This window comes from Enhydra lutris, unplaced genomic scaffold (assembly GCF_002288905.1).
Source record: "Enhydra lutris kenyoni isolate GAN:26980312 unplaced genomic scaffold, ASM228890v2 scaffoldscaffold3, whole genome shotgun sequence".
Lineage (NCBI taxonomy): Eukaryota > Metazoa > Chordata > Mammalia > Carnivora > Mustelidae > Enhydra > Enhydra lutris.
Genome location: NW_019154087.1, coordinates 66,463,829 through 66,480,909, shown reverse-complemented (window position 1 = coordinate 66,480,909; position 17,081 = coordinate 66,463,829). Strand labels below are relative to the sequence as shown.

Genomic DNA, 17,081 nt, shown 5'->3' with positions numbered 1-17,081 from the left:
AGCAGCAGCAGAGTTCCTTTCCAAAGCAGAGTCTGATTTTGTGCTTGTCAGCTCTCCCTTGTCAACAGGTTTCCTGGTGACTGCTTCAACTATGGAGACAGGCAGAGATACTGCCCTACCTTTCCTTTTCTTTTTAGACATTTAAGTTCTCACCTCCAGGTACCTAATAAAAGGGATTTCAGACTTGACTAGTTGGAAAACTTTTAATTCCCCAGGCTGGTATAAAATAATCCTGTTCTTTTACTTTGAATTGTGAAGTGTTAATGGATTCTGTGATTGGCCATTCAACATTGAGATGTAGCTTGTGCTTCTGCTTCTCTGAACTCCCACAGAATCCTGGAGCTGGTTAATACCCCAGAGGTCTCCCAGGCCAGCTGTCTCTCAGTGCAGGTCTTACTGAGCTCCTCTTGACAGCAATCCCAGAAACTGATCTATAGCGTTTCCCCATTAGACCTGGTTTTGTCTTTTCTAAACAAATCAGATTGATTTTTTTTCTTCTTTCTTATAGCATCTATTCAAGTATTTATGGATAGCTTTCATGTTGCCTGTGAATATTCTCCTCCCCAATTCCATCGAATACCTCTGGTTTTCTTATTCTTCCTAAACTGTTGTACCATTCTGGGCACATTCCTGCTTCACTCCAGCTAGAAAATCTCTCTTGAACTGCAGTACCCATGCTACTGAGATAGGACACAGGTGAATGGTTGCCTTGTTTGGTTTGAACATATCCAGTGTATGTGTTCATTCTTTTTTAGGGCAACTTATGACTCCTTTGACTCACGCTGACTTCAGTTAACTCATTTTTAGGGACTAAAGTCCTTATTAAAGCCTGCTATTAAATTCACATAAATTGTTAAGATAGGTTTACACTTGAGGGGGGTCTGGGTGGCTCAGTCATTAAGTCTCTGCCTTTAGCTCAAGTCATGATCCCAGGGTCCTCAGATCGAGCCCCCTCATCTGTCTCCCTGCTCAGCGGGAAGCTGACTTTTCCCTCTCCTACTCCTGTTTGTGTTCCCTCTCTTGCTGTTTCTTTCTGTCAAATAAAATCTTAAAAAAAAAAAATACAAAAACAGATCCTGCCTTTAAAAAAAAAGATAGTTTTACACTTGAACAGTTGCCTGTTAGTATTGAAACCTGCTGGATTGCTTATCCCAGCCAAATTCTACAGCATCACTTTTGAATCCCTCTTTTCAGCCGGACAACTACTTGAACTGTGGTTCTCTCATCCAGCAGTCAACCTTACCTCCTAAATTTTGGTCCCCTTCAAATACTGTAAATGTATATTTAAAAAATACAGTCAGTTGGGAGTAAGTAGAATACGTTTGGCCATGATACTTGAGATGATTCTCTAAGGCAGGGTTTGGCTAACTATGGCTCAAGCCCTCCTTGCCTCCTGTATTTGTAAATATAATTTTGCTGGAATCTAGCTATGCTCATTCACTTATAGACTGTTTACAGCTGCTTTTGTGCAAAAGCAGCAAAAGAGCTGAGTAGTTGCAACCCAGCCTTTCGTAGAACAAGTTGGCTGACTCCTGCCCTAAGGTGAAAGCAACTGGTGAATGAACATGTTTTATGTTCATGTAGATGCATTCTGTTTCTAAGCAAGACTCTCCAAAATCCCTTCTAAGGCTCATTAGTCAAGGCTTTTTATGACTTCCTTTTGTGGCTTGTTCAAGTATTTTATGGGAAAAAATCTGGTTATATAAGATTATATGTGGATTCTAAAATCACAATCTGTGTTTGCTTTTTCTTTTTCTCTTTAAATGACTTGATTTCTAACCTACTAGTATTTGAACACTTTTGTATTATTACTTCAGCTGTCTCTTTTCAAATTGGGGTACTGTTTTCACAGTAATTTCCTTTAGGGTTTTAGGAGCAGTCCTTGACTCAGTATTCATTTTTCACTGGGGAAGAAGAATCACATTTTGGCCTTAGAACATTTTAGTAACACTCATTACTAACAAATATTATATAATACTTCTGTGAAATTTATAAAAGGAACTGAGAGATTCCAAGGAGTCTCCAGTCTATTTTGAGAAAAAGAAGAAAACAATCCTCGTTGCTTAACCAACATTGCCTTACTGAAGCATTTAGTCGCCACTTTGTTATTTTGTTCTTGAACAGAATACTTAAAGTTCAGTTCAGAAGTTACATAACCAGGTTTTTTTAAGGAAAAGAAATGATAATTTTAAATTTAAGAACATTACAGTCAAAACATTTTATGAAAAAATTGGATATTGGAAAATTGGAAAAAACAGGTAGTCCTTTCTTTATTCTGGAAATTTCCTTGTTAACCTGCAAACAGTAAGACAGAAATCCCTTATATTCTTTTCCTACATCAGTGTTAGACCTTGGGAGTCAGATATTGCATCAAATTAATTCTCCAAGTGAAGGACACACTTAATGACCTACAATTGCTCATGTGTAATCTTTGTGGCCTGGTCTTTTTATAAAGGACATTTACTCCACAGTCTGGAGTTTTAGGGCTCACATCTCAAAAGGCCTTCACATGTCCGTGTTATTAATGCCCACATCTAGCATTCACAGGGTATTTCCTATGTCCTACTCTGATGGTGAGTGGAGCCCATTAGATCTCTTCAGCTGCGTTAGTGACACCAGATTGCTTGCAGCTCTATGCCCTGAGAGTTCTGTTTTCCCCTCCTTTACTCTTATTCTTTGCCTGAAGAGCTCCAGTGCCCTGTTTTGGGCTCAGGTCTGTTTTATCCCCTTCCAGAAGTCCTCTCTTACCCAGTCAGAATCCCATCTGTGCAGCTTGCCTGTGCAGTGTGATGCTGATAAGTTTACGTCTCCTGGAGATCCTCCTACCAGGGACAACCCTCACTGCTCACCTACTCCCTGCCTCACTAGAGAAAATCTCACAACGGGGGCCGATGGGTGTCTGCACAAATTCCTGCTTGCTTATCTCAAAGGGCCTGTAGGCCTGCATGGGAATGTTCATGTTTCTCTAGGAAGTACCCTGCTCACTGTTTGTGAGGATTCTTTCCTTCATTCTCCTCTCTATGCAAACTTTTCCCCATGCCCAAACTCTCTTAGTAAGTGACCTTGCCTTGTACTTCATAGAAAAAAGAACCATCAGGTCCCTAGCCTCTCTTCATGAAATCTCCATGCTCATTTGTGCTGACACTCATGTTCTCCTTACTTCCTGTTAACAAGGGAGGGAAGGAGCCCAACTCCTGTGACAGGGCAACACCCATGTGTGGACAGCATCTCATCTCCTCCCCACATTCGAGATTTTGAACCATCTTTTCTGGATTCTTCATGTGGGCATTTAGGTATTTTACTATCCTTGGGATGTCTCCTGGAATCTCAGATTTAGTGTAATGCCTTAGTGCTTGCTTCTAGCTGCTTTCCTTCAAAATTTTCCTACTTTACTAAATAGTATTCTTGCGTATACTGTTGCTCATAGCAGGAATCTGGGAGTGATCCTAGAAACGCCCTCCTTTCCCACATTCAATCTATCATCAGTTACTTTGATTCTACCTGCAAATATCTCTGAAAATGGTCTCCTCTCAATTTTTGTTATGAAAAATTTTTGTTATTCCAACCCCCCATCCTCTCTTGTATGTGCCATTCTAGAAGCCTCCTAGCAAGTCTTTCTCCTCCTAGTTTTCCTCACCTCTAATCTCTTTTTCTCAGAGAAGCCCGAGTAATCTTTAAAAGATCTAAATAATCATTGTTTTAGTGCCTTGCTTAAAACCCTCCAGTGGCTTTCATCATGCCCCAAATCAAAGAACTCTTTCCCTGGACCGGCAGGGCCCTGCATGTTCCCATACCCTTGCCTTCACTCGTCTCTTTCCATCCACTTCTTTGTTCTTAATGCCCCCCACCCCCAGCCTTTTGCTAGTTACTGTAATACACAAATTCCTCACCTTAAGCCTTTTGACCTCTGCTGGCTTCAGGCTGGAAACTGTTTCCCTTGCTCTCTGCACCCCTAATTCCTTCTCCTCTTTCAGATCTGAGCTTAAATGTCATTTCTTTGATGGAACTCTCCTGAGTCTTTTTTTCCTTATGAATCCTCTAATATATTCCTCACCTTAGCCCTGCTTTTCTCCATATGAAGGGATTCCTAGAATTTGCAGTTAAATGTTTACTTATGCATTCATGAGTGCATCCTGTGTCTCCCGTGCTAGACAGTAACTTCCAGGAGGGCGGAAACTGGACGGATTTTGTTCATCATCGTGCCTTCAGCACCTGAGGCTGAATGCTCAGCAAATACTTGTTTCATGAAATACTGGTTTATTGCAGTGGCTGCTTGGAATGGGGAAGACCCCATCTGGTACTTTTAGGGCTCATACTTACATGATTTGGAATCTCTGCTCCTGTCTTCTGTGAACTTGAGTGGTTCCTAGCTCCTGTGTTCCCAGCATGGCTTGCTGGGCTGACTTCTTTCTTGAGTGGGCCAGCCACCATGGAGGATGTATGTGTATATTTTATATGTAGGTTTACATACGTGTATATTTATATGTAGGTTTATGCAGGAACACGATGTGGAAGCTAGACAGTGACTCTGGTGCTCATAGAAGTGTGCCTTAAATTATTTTGAGAGGTTGTGTGTGAGCTGGGTCACTTTGGAAATGTATGGCAGACCCTCTCCTATCTGCTGGAGGTATTCCCTATTGTTCTGGGTGGTTGGGATTCCTGGCATGTGCTTTGTCCCTGCTCTCTTCTTTAGTCCAGAGGAGTTTCTGGTTTGCCGTTGTTGTAGGTCACATGCTCAACAGTGTAGAGAGGATGAAATGAACCTAGTTTGAAAATGATCCCTTTCCCTTGACTCGTTGTTGCTCTTAATTCTTGTAGTTCACTGTTGCCCCAGCTCCTTGATACCTAAGTGACAAGTTGTCATGGTGGGAGTGAGTAGAACCTAGTTTCTGGCCCAAGGAAGAGAGTTCAACTTCTAGGCATCTCAAGTAGGCACAGTCACTTTTTTGAGGATTCCCTGTCTCACCGTTGGAATGGTCTCTTCGGGAGAAGTGCTTACCTAATGGAACATTGCAAAGGAGCCTTTGGTTAAATTCAGAATCCTTTCTTTTCTTTTTTTTAATTAGAAAAAAATGTGTTTGAAGATTTTATTTATTTGAGAGAGAGAGATGGGTTGCCTGGGTGGCTCAGTCCTTAAGCATCAAGTTCAGACCATTATCCCAGGGTCCTGGGATCAAGCCCTGCATCTTCTCTCTCTCCTTCCTGCTGTGCTCTCTCTTTCTCTCTCTCTCTCTCTCTCAAATGAATAATAAAAAGAGAGCACAAGAGAACATGAGGGGAGTGAGGGGCAGAGGGAGAGGGAGAAGCAGAGGAGCCCAGCTCAGGGCGGGATCTTAGGACCTTAGATCATGACCTGAGCCTGAGGCGAATGCTTAACCACTGAGCCACTCAGGCGCCCCAGAATCCTTTCCTTTTCTAAGTCACTTATTCTTTCTGTAATTTAAAGCTTGGATTTCTAGGGGCCTTTTCTTTTTCTTTTTTTTTTTTTAAAGAAAAAAAGAAATGGCACATTGTTGTAAAGTATTTTGAGGTTTCCTTTTCTATCCTGGATGTTTTCGATATCCTGGAAATACACGATGAGAAAAACCATTCTCCACCTGCATATTGTTAAATGCATTTTCCTTAGGTAGTTGTTCCCTCTTGTTTGGATTTTCAGCCTTGTTTGTTGTACATTCCGTCTTAAAATGAAAAGCCCCAAACCGGTCACTTTTTAGAATGAGAGCAGTTGTGGTTGGCGTCTGTGCGTGGCTTCTATCATGTACGAGCTGTTTGCCAGCCCACCCAATATTGACTTCGCTGTGAGCTGCAGCGTTGGCTTCGCTGATACACTGCAAATCCTCAAGAGGAATTTCAGTAAGACTGAGTGTATTTAAACTTGTAACCACAAACCTAGCCCTTTACATAATGTAGTCTGATAACTAATAAAGGAATGTAATTGACTTGTAAATTTCTGAGGAGGGGGAGGGAAAAAAAATCTCAAACAGAAGTGTTCTGTTAATGAATGTGATAGACCCCTTTGTTGTTTAAAGACAACCCTCTTGCTATTTCCCTGAAGAAAGAGCTGTGTTGGGGCTGTGTTGCACATTTCACTGGCACTTTGCCCCACCTCCTCTTCCCTGAAAATATTTATGGAGATCTAGCCTGTTAATAAATTTAGAAGTGATTTAATGGTTGCATTGGCGGGGTGAGATAAGGTAGTTAAAATATGTTGTTCATTTTATTTCTGGGTGGGTTGGAAGAGGGAAATGAAAGACTGATTTTTTTTTTTTCCCTTTTGGGAAACCTAATACTGTGTTCTTTTGTTATCGTTCTTGTCCTCTAGGCATTAAGTGTAACTGAAACCCTGATTAAACCCTTGGAAAAATTCAGAAAAGAACAACTTGGAGCAGTAAAGGTTTGTGTCTAATTTGAGTGCACTTGTAAAGGGAAGACGGAGGGGCCACTGCTGTTTCAGAGGAACAGCGTAAAGTGTACGCTTTCTTCACATTTGGCAGCTTTGAAGGAGATGCTGGAGTAAACCATCTGTTGTTTTATGTTTCAATGTGCTTTTTCCCCTTTGGGCAATATGAAATTGTAAACAAAACCAAAACACCTGGGCAGGAGAGTAAAACCTCTAGTCCTCTATGGCTACACCTTCCCGTAACAAGTTTTGAAAACATCCTTAACCAAACGGCACACTCGCTCGCAACAGAAACATCTTACCTCTGTAGGGAGTGCAGTGGCTTCCTTGAATGCCTCCGTCTTATGGAGGAGTGCAGCTGCATGTGAGGGTTCAAGATTAGAAACGCTGCTACACCATGATGACACTGAAACTAGGAAGAGAATTTTGGGTTATTGGGACGTAATTTCCTTCCATTGAGCACAAATTTATTGAGCTCCTGTTATGTGCCAGTATAGTTAGGTGTCGGGGATTCAAAGATGAGTAACCCTGCAGCCTGTGCTCCAGGATCTGGGAGTTAGCCAGGATTTTGGGGAATAATATGGTGACTTGACCACAGGGAGCCTGGGATATATGTAGCAACTTCTCAAGTTTGTGAACAGAGCTTTGGAATTATCCCAGAGAAATAATTTCCACCAGCCTTTCCTGAAGTTTATGTATTCACTTGAGGAACAAAAAGTAACATTCGTGTGTTGACTATTTTTGGCTTGGCCCGGAAGAGAATAACATCAATTTCAGGTAGGGAAGAGAGTTTTTATATTTGCATTACACCCCCGTCCCCCGACAACCCCATCCCCCAACATGGCTTGGGGATGTGATTCTTTTTTTTTTTTTTCCCTTTATCTTCCTAAATAAAATATTAAAATCCTTTTGTACAAATACACATTGTGGCTTTGAGGGCTGTAGCTATACAGTTGGGCCCAAAGAGCACCAGCATTTTCCTTGCTATTTATAGAATCAGTTCTCCTCCTTTAAGTGACTTGTTAAAATATTAGACACTTCCTTTTGGTATAGTATTTACCATTTTTAGTGAAGGGCTGTGTTTTAAGAGGGGTTAGTGGGGGTACCCTCCTCGTCCCCTTCCTGGGATTGTTTGCTGAGCTGCACCAGGCTGACTGTGTCTTCTGGCTTTGCAGCAGGTCACTGGAGGTCTGCTTTCACACCTGTGACCTTGGGCGAGTAATAGGTTTTAGTTCCTAATCTGTAAAATGAGAGATCTGGGGATCTGACTGTCCCACTTTGTAGTTTATGATTCTGTTCTAAATCTTGAACATCTTGGTTCTTTCTTTTTTTACACTTCATTGGCAGGTATGGAATGGAAACAGTGTCCATTTCTTATTTTTCGTATTTTTGACTGGGTGGGGGTGGTGGTCGGTGAGGATGTATTATAGAAATGGAAAATGAATATGTCTTAGTTAATATATTTTCTTTTTATTTGCCATCTACCCTATGGGTTTTTTTTGTTGTTGTTGTTTCTTTGTTTGCCTGTTTGTTTTTAAGTGGGCTCCATGCCCAGTGTGGGGCTTGAACTCGTAACCCTCCCAGACCATGCTGTACCAGCTGAGCCATCCAGGCAGTCCCCTACTGGGTTGTTATAAATTTCTGCCCTGAGTTTTCTATTGATGGACAGCTCCTCCCTCTGAAACTTTCCCCATTCCTGATGCTGTACTTGTTCAGAGTACATATTGTAGGTAGGATAGACTACCATATTAAAAGAAGAAGTTATTTTAGTAGTTTTAGTCTATGCCTTGAGTTGTTTAGTGGCTAGATTCCATCCTGAAGTCTTCTTCTTCTTCTTTTTTTTTTTTTAAATTCCTTCATTGTTCTCCTGGCTTTAAGTTTATGAAGGATTTGTCCCATGTTCTTATTCTGTACAGTATGTATGTTGGCTTTCACATCATTGATACTGTTTGAGGCAGCCAGTCCTTGCGGGTTACAGGGAGAAGCCCTTTTTTACTGACAGTTTTATATGTTATAATACAGAGTAGAGAAAGGTGATTTTCTAGGTGACACAGTGCTACATAAACATCTGTCTCTTTCATTAGATTGTTCAGTGTTTCAGAGAAAAGGCTGTGCTTTCCTTATTTTCTACTAGCCTCAACTCTGCCTTATTATATAAGGTATCTAATAAATAGTCTATTTTGATAATTCTAGGAGAACCTGGGGAGGGTTTGTCATCTGTATACTTGATTTTCTACATCAGTGCTTCCTAAATATTAAATCATGTGTTTTTTTTTAAGCATTTTATTTATTTATTTGTCAGATAGAAAGAGAGAGAGAGAGAGAGAGAGATCACAAGTAGGCAGAGAGGCAGGCAGAGGCAGAGAGAGAAGCAGGCTCCCTGCCAAGCAAGGAGCCTGATGTGGGATTCGATCCCAGAACCCTGGGATCATGACCTGAGCCGAAGGCAGTGGCTTAACTGACTGAGCCACCCTGGCATCCCTTAAATCATGTTTTGACAAACATATTTTTGTTTTCACAGGTTAACTGGGATACTTAAAAAAATGAGTTAGGTTATTTCTCTTAGGTTAAAAGTCTTTTTTTAAAAACAGAATAATGCTTTTTTTTTTTTGTGGTGGGGATTAAAACAAAAAAAGCCTTTAAAAGTTGACCACAGCAGAGTGTTTAAAATATCCTTGTCAGAATGTTGATGTCTTTCTATTCTCCTTCCCCACCTGGCATGTCCTGCTGTCTGCCTATTCAACTAGAGCTCTTTCTGTTCCTTTCAGTCTTGGTTTCTCCAGTTTCCAGAATCCCTGTGACGCATTTGAATTGTGGTTTTCATATTATCTAAACTGCTAGTGGTTTTTACAGGTTGGATTTTCTAAAAGCCCTCAGCTATTCTTTTCAGCTATTTGCCTCTACTTGGATTTGTTCTCCTTCTGTTTGGTTTGGGCTTATTCCTCTGTTCTTGGAGGTTCTGCGGATTTTCTTCCATGCTTGCCAGCTTCTCCTCTCTGTTGGAAAAATTCCATTTCCCATTGCAGGACACCAGTCCTTCTGTGCTGTGTCACATGAGGTGACTCGTCAGAGTTCCCTCCAAGGCCTAGATCAGCTTTTACTTCCTCTGCAGCTCTTTCTCCTTCCTCGGGTTCTCACTTCTTCCCAGTGTCTGCACAGCACTATCCATAGCCGCTGCCCATTAAATGCTGAATTAGCCCCAGGAGACTAGTACAGGTACTGACCAATGCAGGAGCCTAGTCAGTTGTGTAAAATCTCCAAGAAGTACCCTACCTTGTGAAGGCTTATGGTGGGAGAATTAAAAACCGCTCTTAGGTATTTGAGCAATCCAGTTATGACAACGTGGCTTTAAGCAAGGGGCAGCATGCAAATATCAAATAGATGCAATCAAACTGTATTGATAATAGAGCCTATTCAAATGCTGGGTTGGAAAGAGCCCATTACCGTTTTATTCCATGGAGTAAAAAATTAACCCAAACGGTTGAAACAGATGTTCATTTCATATAACTGCCTCAGCCATTCACTGGCCCTCACACCAAATGCCTGTTGTATTTCTAAGAATGTATCTAATGACTAAATATTTAATAAAAGTTGATTGCCCAGGATTCTGTAAATGACTGCAAAATATGGGTAAAAAGCAAATCTACCTAAATAATCTCTCAAATTATGTTTGATAAAGTAGAAAAATAAAAGTTGATTGCCCAGGATTCTGTAAATGACTGCAAAATATGGGTAAAAAGCAAATCTACCTAAATAATCTCTCAAATTATGTTTGATAAAGTAGAAAAAGAATGCTGATTTAATTTAATTACATTTCTTTCATTTTAGTTGTAACACACTTCCCAGGGCCTGTTACCTGGCAGGAGGCACTGGGGTACAACTGTGAATAAAAACCGTGGCTGGTTGGCCTTCAAGAAATTGACAACTCTGGAGGGGAGATGCCAAATAGAATAGCAATAAAAATACACTAAAAAGTGCCATAATTGGGGTGGGCATAGGTGCTCTGGAACATGCCCCCTGATCTTTGGAGTTCCAGGCACGTCTCTCGGGAAGACCTGACTCCTTCTCGTATGAATCCCACATCTGCCCCTTAGCTTGCTGTGCAATTCAGAGTGAGTTACTTACGACCTCTAGCCCTCAATTTCCTGATCTTTAAAATGAGACGAATGACCCCTGCCTCAGGAGGTTTTTTTGTGAGGATGACATGAACATGTTGCTGTATTTCCCATGTCTAGAGTAGGGTCTGGCATACAGAGTCATGATTTATTTTATTGCCCCATTTACAGCTTGTGCTGCACCAACTTGCCAAATGAATTGCTCAGGTTTTTGTCCACTCTCCGCATGCAAACTGCAGAGATAACATGCCACATGTGACCCTTCTGGCCAAGTAGTGCTGAGGCAATCGGTAGGTGACTCTAGAGTGACTGCACGGGACCCCAGGGTGCCCGTCAGCTTTGTTGTTGGTTGGTACCTCTGCAGCCATAGCTTCCCCCTTCTCTCCTCCTGGCGATGGGTGTCTCCTGGGTGCGGTGTCAGTTGCTAGATACTGTCGGGAGAAAAGCCGAATTCTTATTTCTTTGAATAGGTTGACGGGACTTTACAGAAAGGGGGACTGTGGGGTTGGATCAGGCAAATAAAGTGTCAGGCAGGGATATAGGTGACACTTGGTTAGGACTTAAGTGGGAGGAGTGCTGTTTTTATGCCCCCGAATGGTAGAGGGGTGCCTCCTGGAAGAGATGGCGTTTCACCTGCGCCTGTGGGAGGTTGGTAGATCAGGGGAGGAGGAGAACAGGGATGGCAAAACTCTGGTTGGCTTGGATATCAGGATTCCATGTGAGAAGGTGTCCTGCTGGGTGTATTACCTGTGGATGAATCTTGCTTCTTGAATGTGTGGTATTACTTCCATCTTCTTATTTAAATAAGGGAGGGGGAGTCGGAATCTCTGAGAAAGTAGCTAGTTCTCCAGACTAGTCATGCCTTATTATTTAACGTCTATCGTTGTAAAATAAGTCTTTTCATTTCCTCATCCTAGGAAATTTGTGAAATAACCAAAACCTTTTAAAAAGATATCTGGGAACTTTAAAAACTGTCCCCCCTTCTTCTAAAACAAAAAAACCCCCAAATTCTAGTACCTTAAAGAAATGTGGACAATTCACACTAATATTCAAGTTTTTGTGAGTTCTTCATATGTTCCTTACTCATTTTTCAATGGGAATATTAAGTGATTTTAGCAAAAAAATTGCTTAACCTTAAGAATGTTTTATGCATTAGGAATATTTGCTTCTTTTCTTATATATTAATTGCCTCTTCTCCCTGCTTTGTGGTTGGCCTTTTAGCTTGTTTAGTGTGTGTGTGTGTGTGTGTGTGTGTGTGTGTGTGTGTGTGTGTGTTTAGTATCTAGAAGTTCTTACGGCTTCTCCCATTTCTTTTTTGCTCAAAAAGTATGCCTCTGTTCTGAGATCTGATGAAACTCTTCTTTTTTATGGCTTCATTTTTTACTTGTGACTCTTTCCATCTGGAATTAGTTTTCATGACATGTGGTTCTCTGTTTCCATGTAGTTAACTAATTATATCAACACCATTGGCTGAAGAATATTTTTTTACCTGATGAATTATGATAAAATCATATATATATGTTTACTTCTAACATATTGAAGACACCTGATTACTTAAGTTTTATTTCATAGGTTTCTGATCTTCCTTTACCATTTATGTAGCATACAAGTTACTTAGTTTCGCTGTTTTAAATCATTGCTCTTCTTTACCTTTTTTCTGGGGAGGATGGGTGGTTTTGTAACAGATTACAAACTGACTTTCAGTGAGTCATATTTAACCTGTAAACATAATTTTGCTTGGCTTACTCATGTGAAAGTGTAAAAACAAAAATAAACTGTTGGCACCATTTAAAAATCTTTGGGTTTTTCAGCTGGTCCAGAAAAATCAGAGGACATGGTTTGTATATTAGCTTATATTCCCACATGGTAAAAATCTGCTGGAGCCATGATATGGCCACCTTCCCCTCTAGAATAGTTGTGGATGATCTGATTTTCCATAGCCCCCACCTCTCCTACACTTGATCTTAGCCAAAAGGCCGAGAAGCGATCCCACCTCTCTTTAATGAGTTCTATCTTGCTTCACTCATTGTGCCTGAGTTCAGGTACAAACTCATTGCACCTGGCTCAGTCTTACTTGAATTTGTACTGCTGTTTTTATAAAAGAAATTTTCATTGTATTAGATTCGATCCTTCATAGAACCTTTTGTCATAAGTTACTCAATTTATTATATATATATATATGTCTCCACTTTATATAAATTATATTTATATAAATTACATATTTATATAAATTATATTTATATATTTATATATTATACATATATCTCTCCACATTTATATATATATATATCTCCACACACATCTATGTTACATATGTCAGCTCTAGCAGTGTTGACGAAAAAATGCTGTTCTCTACTGAGTGCTACTTGAACATAGTCCCTTTTAAAATTTGCATTATTTCAGCGCAAAAGCCACGTGAGCACAAAGAAACAGCAACAGCATTGAGAGAAAATGCAAGAAGAAATAATTATTTAAGTCTTCAGGTTTAACAACAAAACCGCATTTGTATGAGCCGTACGGTGTGTGAACGAATGCGTTTCCACTCTATTGGTGGGAGGAATGTTGTTTCTTGGCTGAATTCCTTCTTCACAAAGCCTTTGATACCCCCGCTTTCTTTCATTCTCAACTTTACCCACGTGTTAACTTACAAACCTCACAACTGCTGAGTGTGCTGGGTGTTTTGACTGCTGATTTTAGCATCACTGCTTCCTTTGTCCCATTCTGTGATTCACATGAAATCAAATGAGTAAAAATATTTTCAGTATTCCTGCGAAGGATGAATCTGCGAGGATAGCAAATGTTTTTTCCTGTAAGATCCGGATTAGCAGTCCTCTTGTGGTGAACGCAGGGGTGGGACTTCTCTTCCTATTTGTTTCCACCAGAGAAGCGGATGCCAGGAGAACGCTGTGACGCTGGTGCAGTAGAAGGTGGCCCGGACCAGGATCTGTCTTCTCACACCTAAAACTAACCCAGTGTGCATTCCACCACATCAACTTTTTAAAATAGTGGAAGATTCTGAAATGATGGCCACATGTTTGTTTTACGTTATTTTTCTGTTAGTCACCAAAACAGTTGATGAAGAGTGTAGTAATAAAAAGCAGAAAAGAGAGTAACCATGTTTAATGCCTTAAACTTTTTTTAAAAAAATAATTGTAAATTAAGAGCATAAAGAAAATGTGCTTCTGTTTCAACAAAAGTGTGACTCTTGTCACACATAGGTGAACCATCGGATCACAGAACTTTAGGATTGGATCAAAGAATGAGCTAGTACCAAAAAAAAAAATATCCCTTATATTTTCAGAAGGAGAACTTAGGTTCTGTGTTGTTACTTTTTTTTTTTTTTTTCCTAAATTGTGCAGCTAGTTTGTAATTAAACTTGGAGTAGAAATGGGAAAAAATGTCTGTTCTGGAGACCCACTGTCTTTTCTCAGTGTGGGATGAGTTCAGGGTCTCTAGATGAGCCCACACAGCAGTTTGTAGTCCCTTGTGGTGGGGTTAAAAAAAAAAAAAGATAAATGTGAAGAAATAGACTTTTCACACTTTGTTCAGTCGCTTTGCCTACCAGGAAAAAGATCATATCAGAAAAGATTATTTTTGCTTTAGAAGATAGAAGTTGGAAAATAGGGAAGGGAATGTTCCTTTCCAGGAGCCCTTGGAGAGTTAGGGAGAATTTGAAGTTAATGGAAACGTTTTGATAGTGTGAGGACATAGTGTGCTCTCATTGGTGCTCAGAAATGTTTATTGAAAATCCACTTAAGTTGGCAAGCAGTGTTAGGGAAGATAGTCTGTCTTTTCTGTATTTAACAATTAGGAGACTTATTTTCTCAAAAACTTATATAACAAAAGAAAAGCAAATGCTAATTCTAGGCAGTACTGGAGAAATGTTTGTAACGTCACACCACCGCGTCTCAGTATGAGGGTATCTGCCTTACTTTACACCCTGTTGACCTAGTGATACATGTTCTGAATGATGTTATAGAAATCACTGTGAAGGTTTTGGAAAGAAGATGTTTCTGATCAGAGGGTCTTATTATTAAATTCACACTGGACAATTAAGGAAAATCTTTCCCAAGTTTTTTTTTTTTTTTCTTCCCCAATTGTGATGATGATTTTTTAAAAAAAAATCTAGACCAAAATGTACTCAGTTTTAAGAGAATGCCGTTTCTTTGCCAAAGTCTGCACAAGTTTGCTGTTTTAAGCCTGTGTTGTTCTTTTTATTATTTCTTTTAATGAGGGACAAGTGACATGGCTTTGCTTCTAAACACTAAGTTTAAGTATTGAAAAATACCGTGCTCCTTAAGAAGCCCATTAGAGGAAAAACAGAAAAGATAAGTGACTCTTCAGTCCTAACACTGTTTTGAGGATGAATAAGCAGTGGTCTGGGTACAGATGGATTTTTCAGATAACTTCATCACACTTAGTGGTACTTTGTTTATTTTTAGATACTAATCCTATTTTGAACTTCTCAGTAGATAAACTGTATGTATTCATTTTCCCCCGTTTAATCATAGTTGTCTATGTGTTCTGACTTGCAGGAAGAAAAAAAGAAGTTTGACAAAGAGACGGAAAAGAACTATAGTCTAATTGATAAACATTTGAATTTATCAGCCAAAAAGAAAGACTCACATTTACAAGAGGTATTGTTTTTATTTTTCTGTTTATTTGTTTCTACATTTCAGTAAGCAGTGCATACCTTTTCTTTTTAAAATGTGCTTTTCTTTTGTAAACTTTTCATCTAGGATTATTAGGGATGGAAAAAAAAAAAACGAATGGGTATCACCATGAATTAAGAAAAGAGTTCTTGTGGAACAAGACGCAAAATAATGAATACATCTTACAGTGATTAATTCAGTAGAGATTCATAGTATTAACATTTTTGGTTCTGAATATATTTTCACAGGAACAATTTTATCTGGCATTACTGAAGAACAGATATATTATTTTCAGGAATAGATTCATTAATTGGCTTTCAAGATTTTTTGAAGAAATGAGTTGAATTTAATAAGCTCATCTACCATTTTGCTTTTATGTGAAGGCAGCATTAATCTTTTTTAACGCTGAAGATTCAGGAGTTCAGCATCATTGGGAGGAGAGAATCTGTTTTACTTGTGTTAATAGACTCTTTTTTTTTTTTTTTTCCCTTTGGAGGGAGCCATGTGTAAGGAGAAAGGAATTTATATCTTATCTCTCATTTTCTCTGTCTTTCTCTTGTCTAAATTCTCTGGCACTTGTGTTTTCTCACTCACACACTTGAGTGGAAACTCAGTGGCTTGCAATTTGGAACATATGTTTTCATTAAAAATAATGGTGTTTTGCAGCTGTTGGGATCTTGACTCATTCCACAAAAGTGTGATTTTTTTCTCATTTGTTTATTTTTAAACACACAAGGAATCTGGGCATAATATACACTTATTGAAGTATCATCAAAATGACACTAACAGCATTGGCTCCAGTATATTTAAATGCCAGATAGTAGTTGCACACCCGGTGTGTGTGTGTGTGTGTGTGGTCATTTTGACAGTTTCACATGTCACATTTATTCTTTCCTTTTTAATAATTTTGACTGACATTTGGAACGTGTTTGACAGTTTATAAAAGAGGAGGGGGGTGCACCTGGGAGGCTCAGTCAGTTAAGCGTCTGCCATCCGCTCAGGTCAGGATCCTGGGGTCCTGGAATCGAGCCCCGCATTAGGCTGCCTGCTCAGAAGGGAGTCGGCATCTCCCTCTGCCCTTCCCCTACACTTGTGTGTGTGTGTGTGTGTGTGTGTGTGCACGTGCACACACACAAGTGCACGCTCTCTCTCACTTATACACTCTCAAATAAATAAAAAATCTTTAAAAGAAAAATAAGAGAAATGAGCTTTTTATTACTTAATCCATACGTAACAATTCTGCAGGTAGGTAGGGCCCCTTTTCTGCTTGGTCCATATTATGTAGAAAATCATACATATGTTACAAACGTTCCATCATCTCCTCCCCTCTGTCCATTTTAAATGACATTTTAATCGGCTCTCCTTATGCCAGTGGCTTCCTACCTGTCTTCTCCCCTTACTTTTCTTTTCAGGTATTCTGAAGGGATTTTTCCTTTAGAAAAAATTATTTTCTGTGCTACAAGTAAATTTCCATCTTCACTTCCCTCTCTAATTACGTATCTCGTTCGAGCTGTTGCTCAGGCAAAATCTTTATGGCCATCCTTGGCCCTTTCTCTCCTACGCCACACCTAGTTTGTCAGCCTGTGTTTTCCTTAGCTTCAGGATATTCTCAGGATATAGCCACCTCTGACTCCTACCATCATCATCCTGGCCCATGCCCCTGGTGTTCCTTACACGGATTACTGTAAAGACCTCTTAAATCGTCTCCCTGCTAACACCAGTGTATCCCTGTAGTTTACATTCTATACAGTGAGCAGGGCGAGGCTGTCTTTATGTTGCTTCTCTTCCCCAGACCCTCCCTAATTGATGTCTCCAGAGGCCCAGGGCCCAACCTCCTGTCCTCACACCCACGTGGGCTGCTTTGCCCTGACTGGCCTGGGACGCCCCTACTCCATCCTCAGGGCCTTTGCTTTT

The 17,081-nt window shown here is 40.0% G+C and overlaps 1 protein-coding gene across 1 annotated transcript in view; it reads left to right on the top strand.

The window, feature by feature from the left end:
• Window positions 1-17,081, top strand: part of LOC111154278 (Rho GTPase activating protein 10) — a 317,626-nt gene that overhangs the window by 98,286 nt on the left and 202,259 nt on the right. Inside the window, exons 4-5 of the mRNA XM_022513786.1 lie at window positions 6,323-6,394; window positions 15,051-15,152. Of these exons, the coding sequence (XP_022369494.1) occupies window positions 6,323-6,394; window positions 15,051-15,152 (174 nt within the window). The remainder of the gene's footprint in view (window positions 1-6,322; window positions 6,395-15,050; window positions 15,153-17,081) is intronic.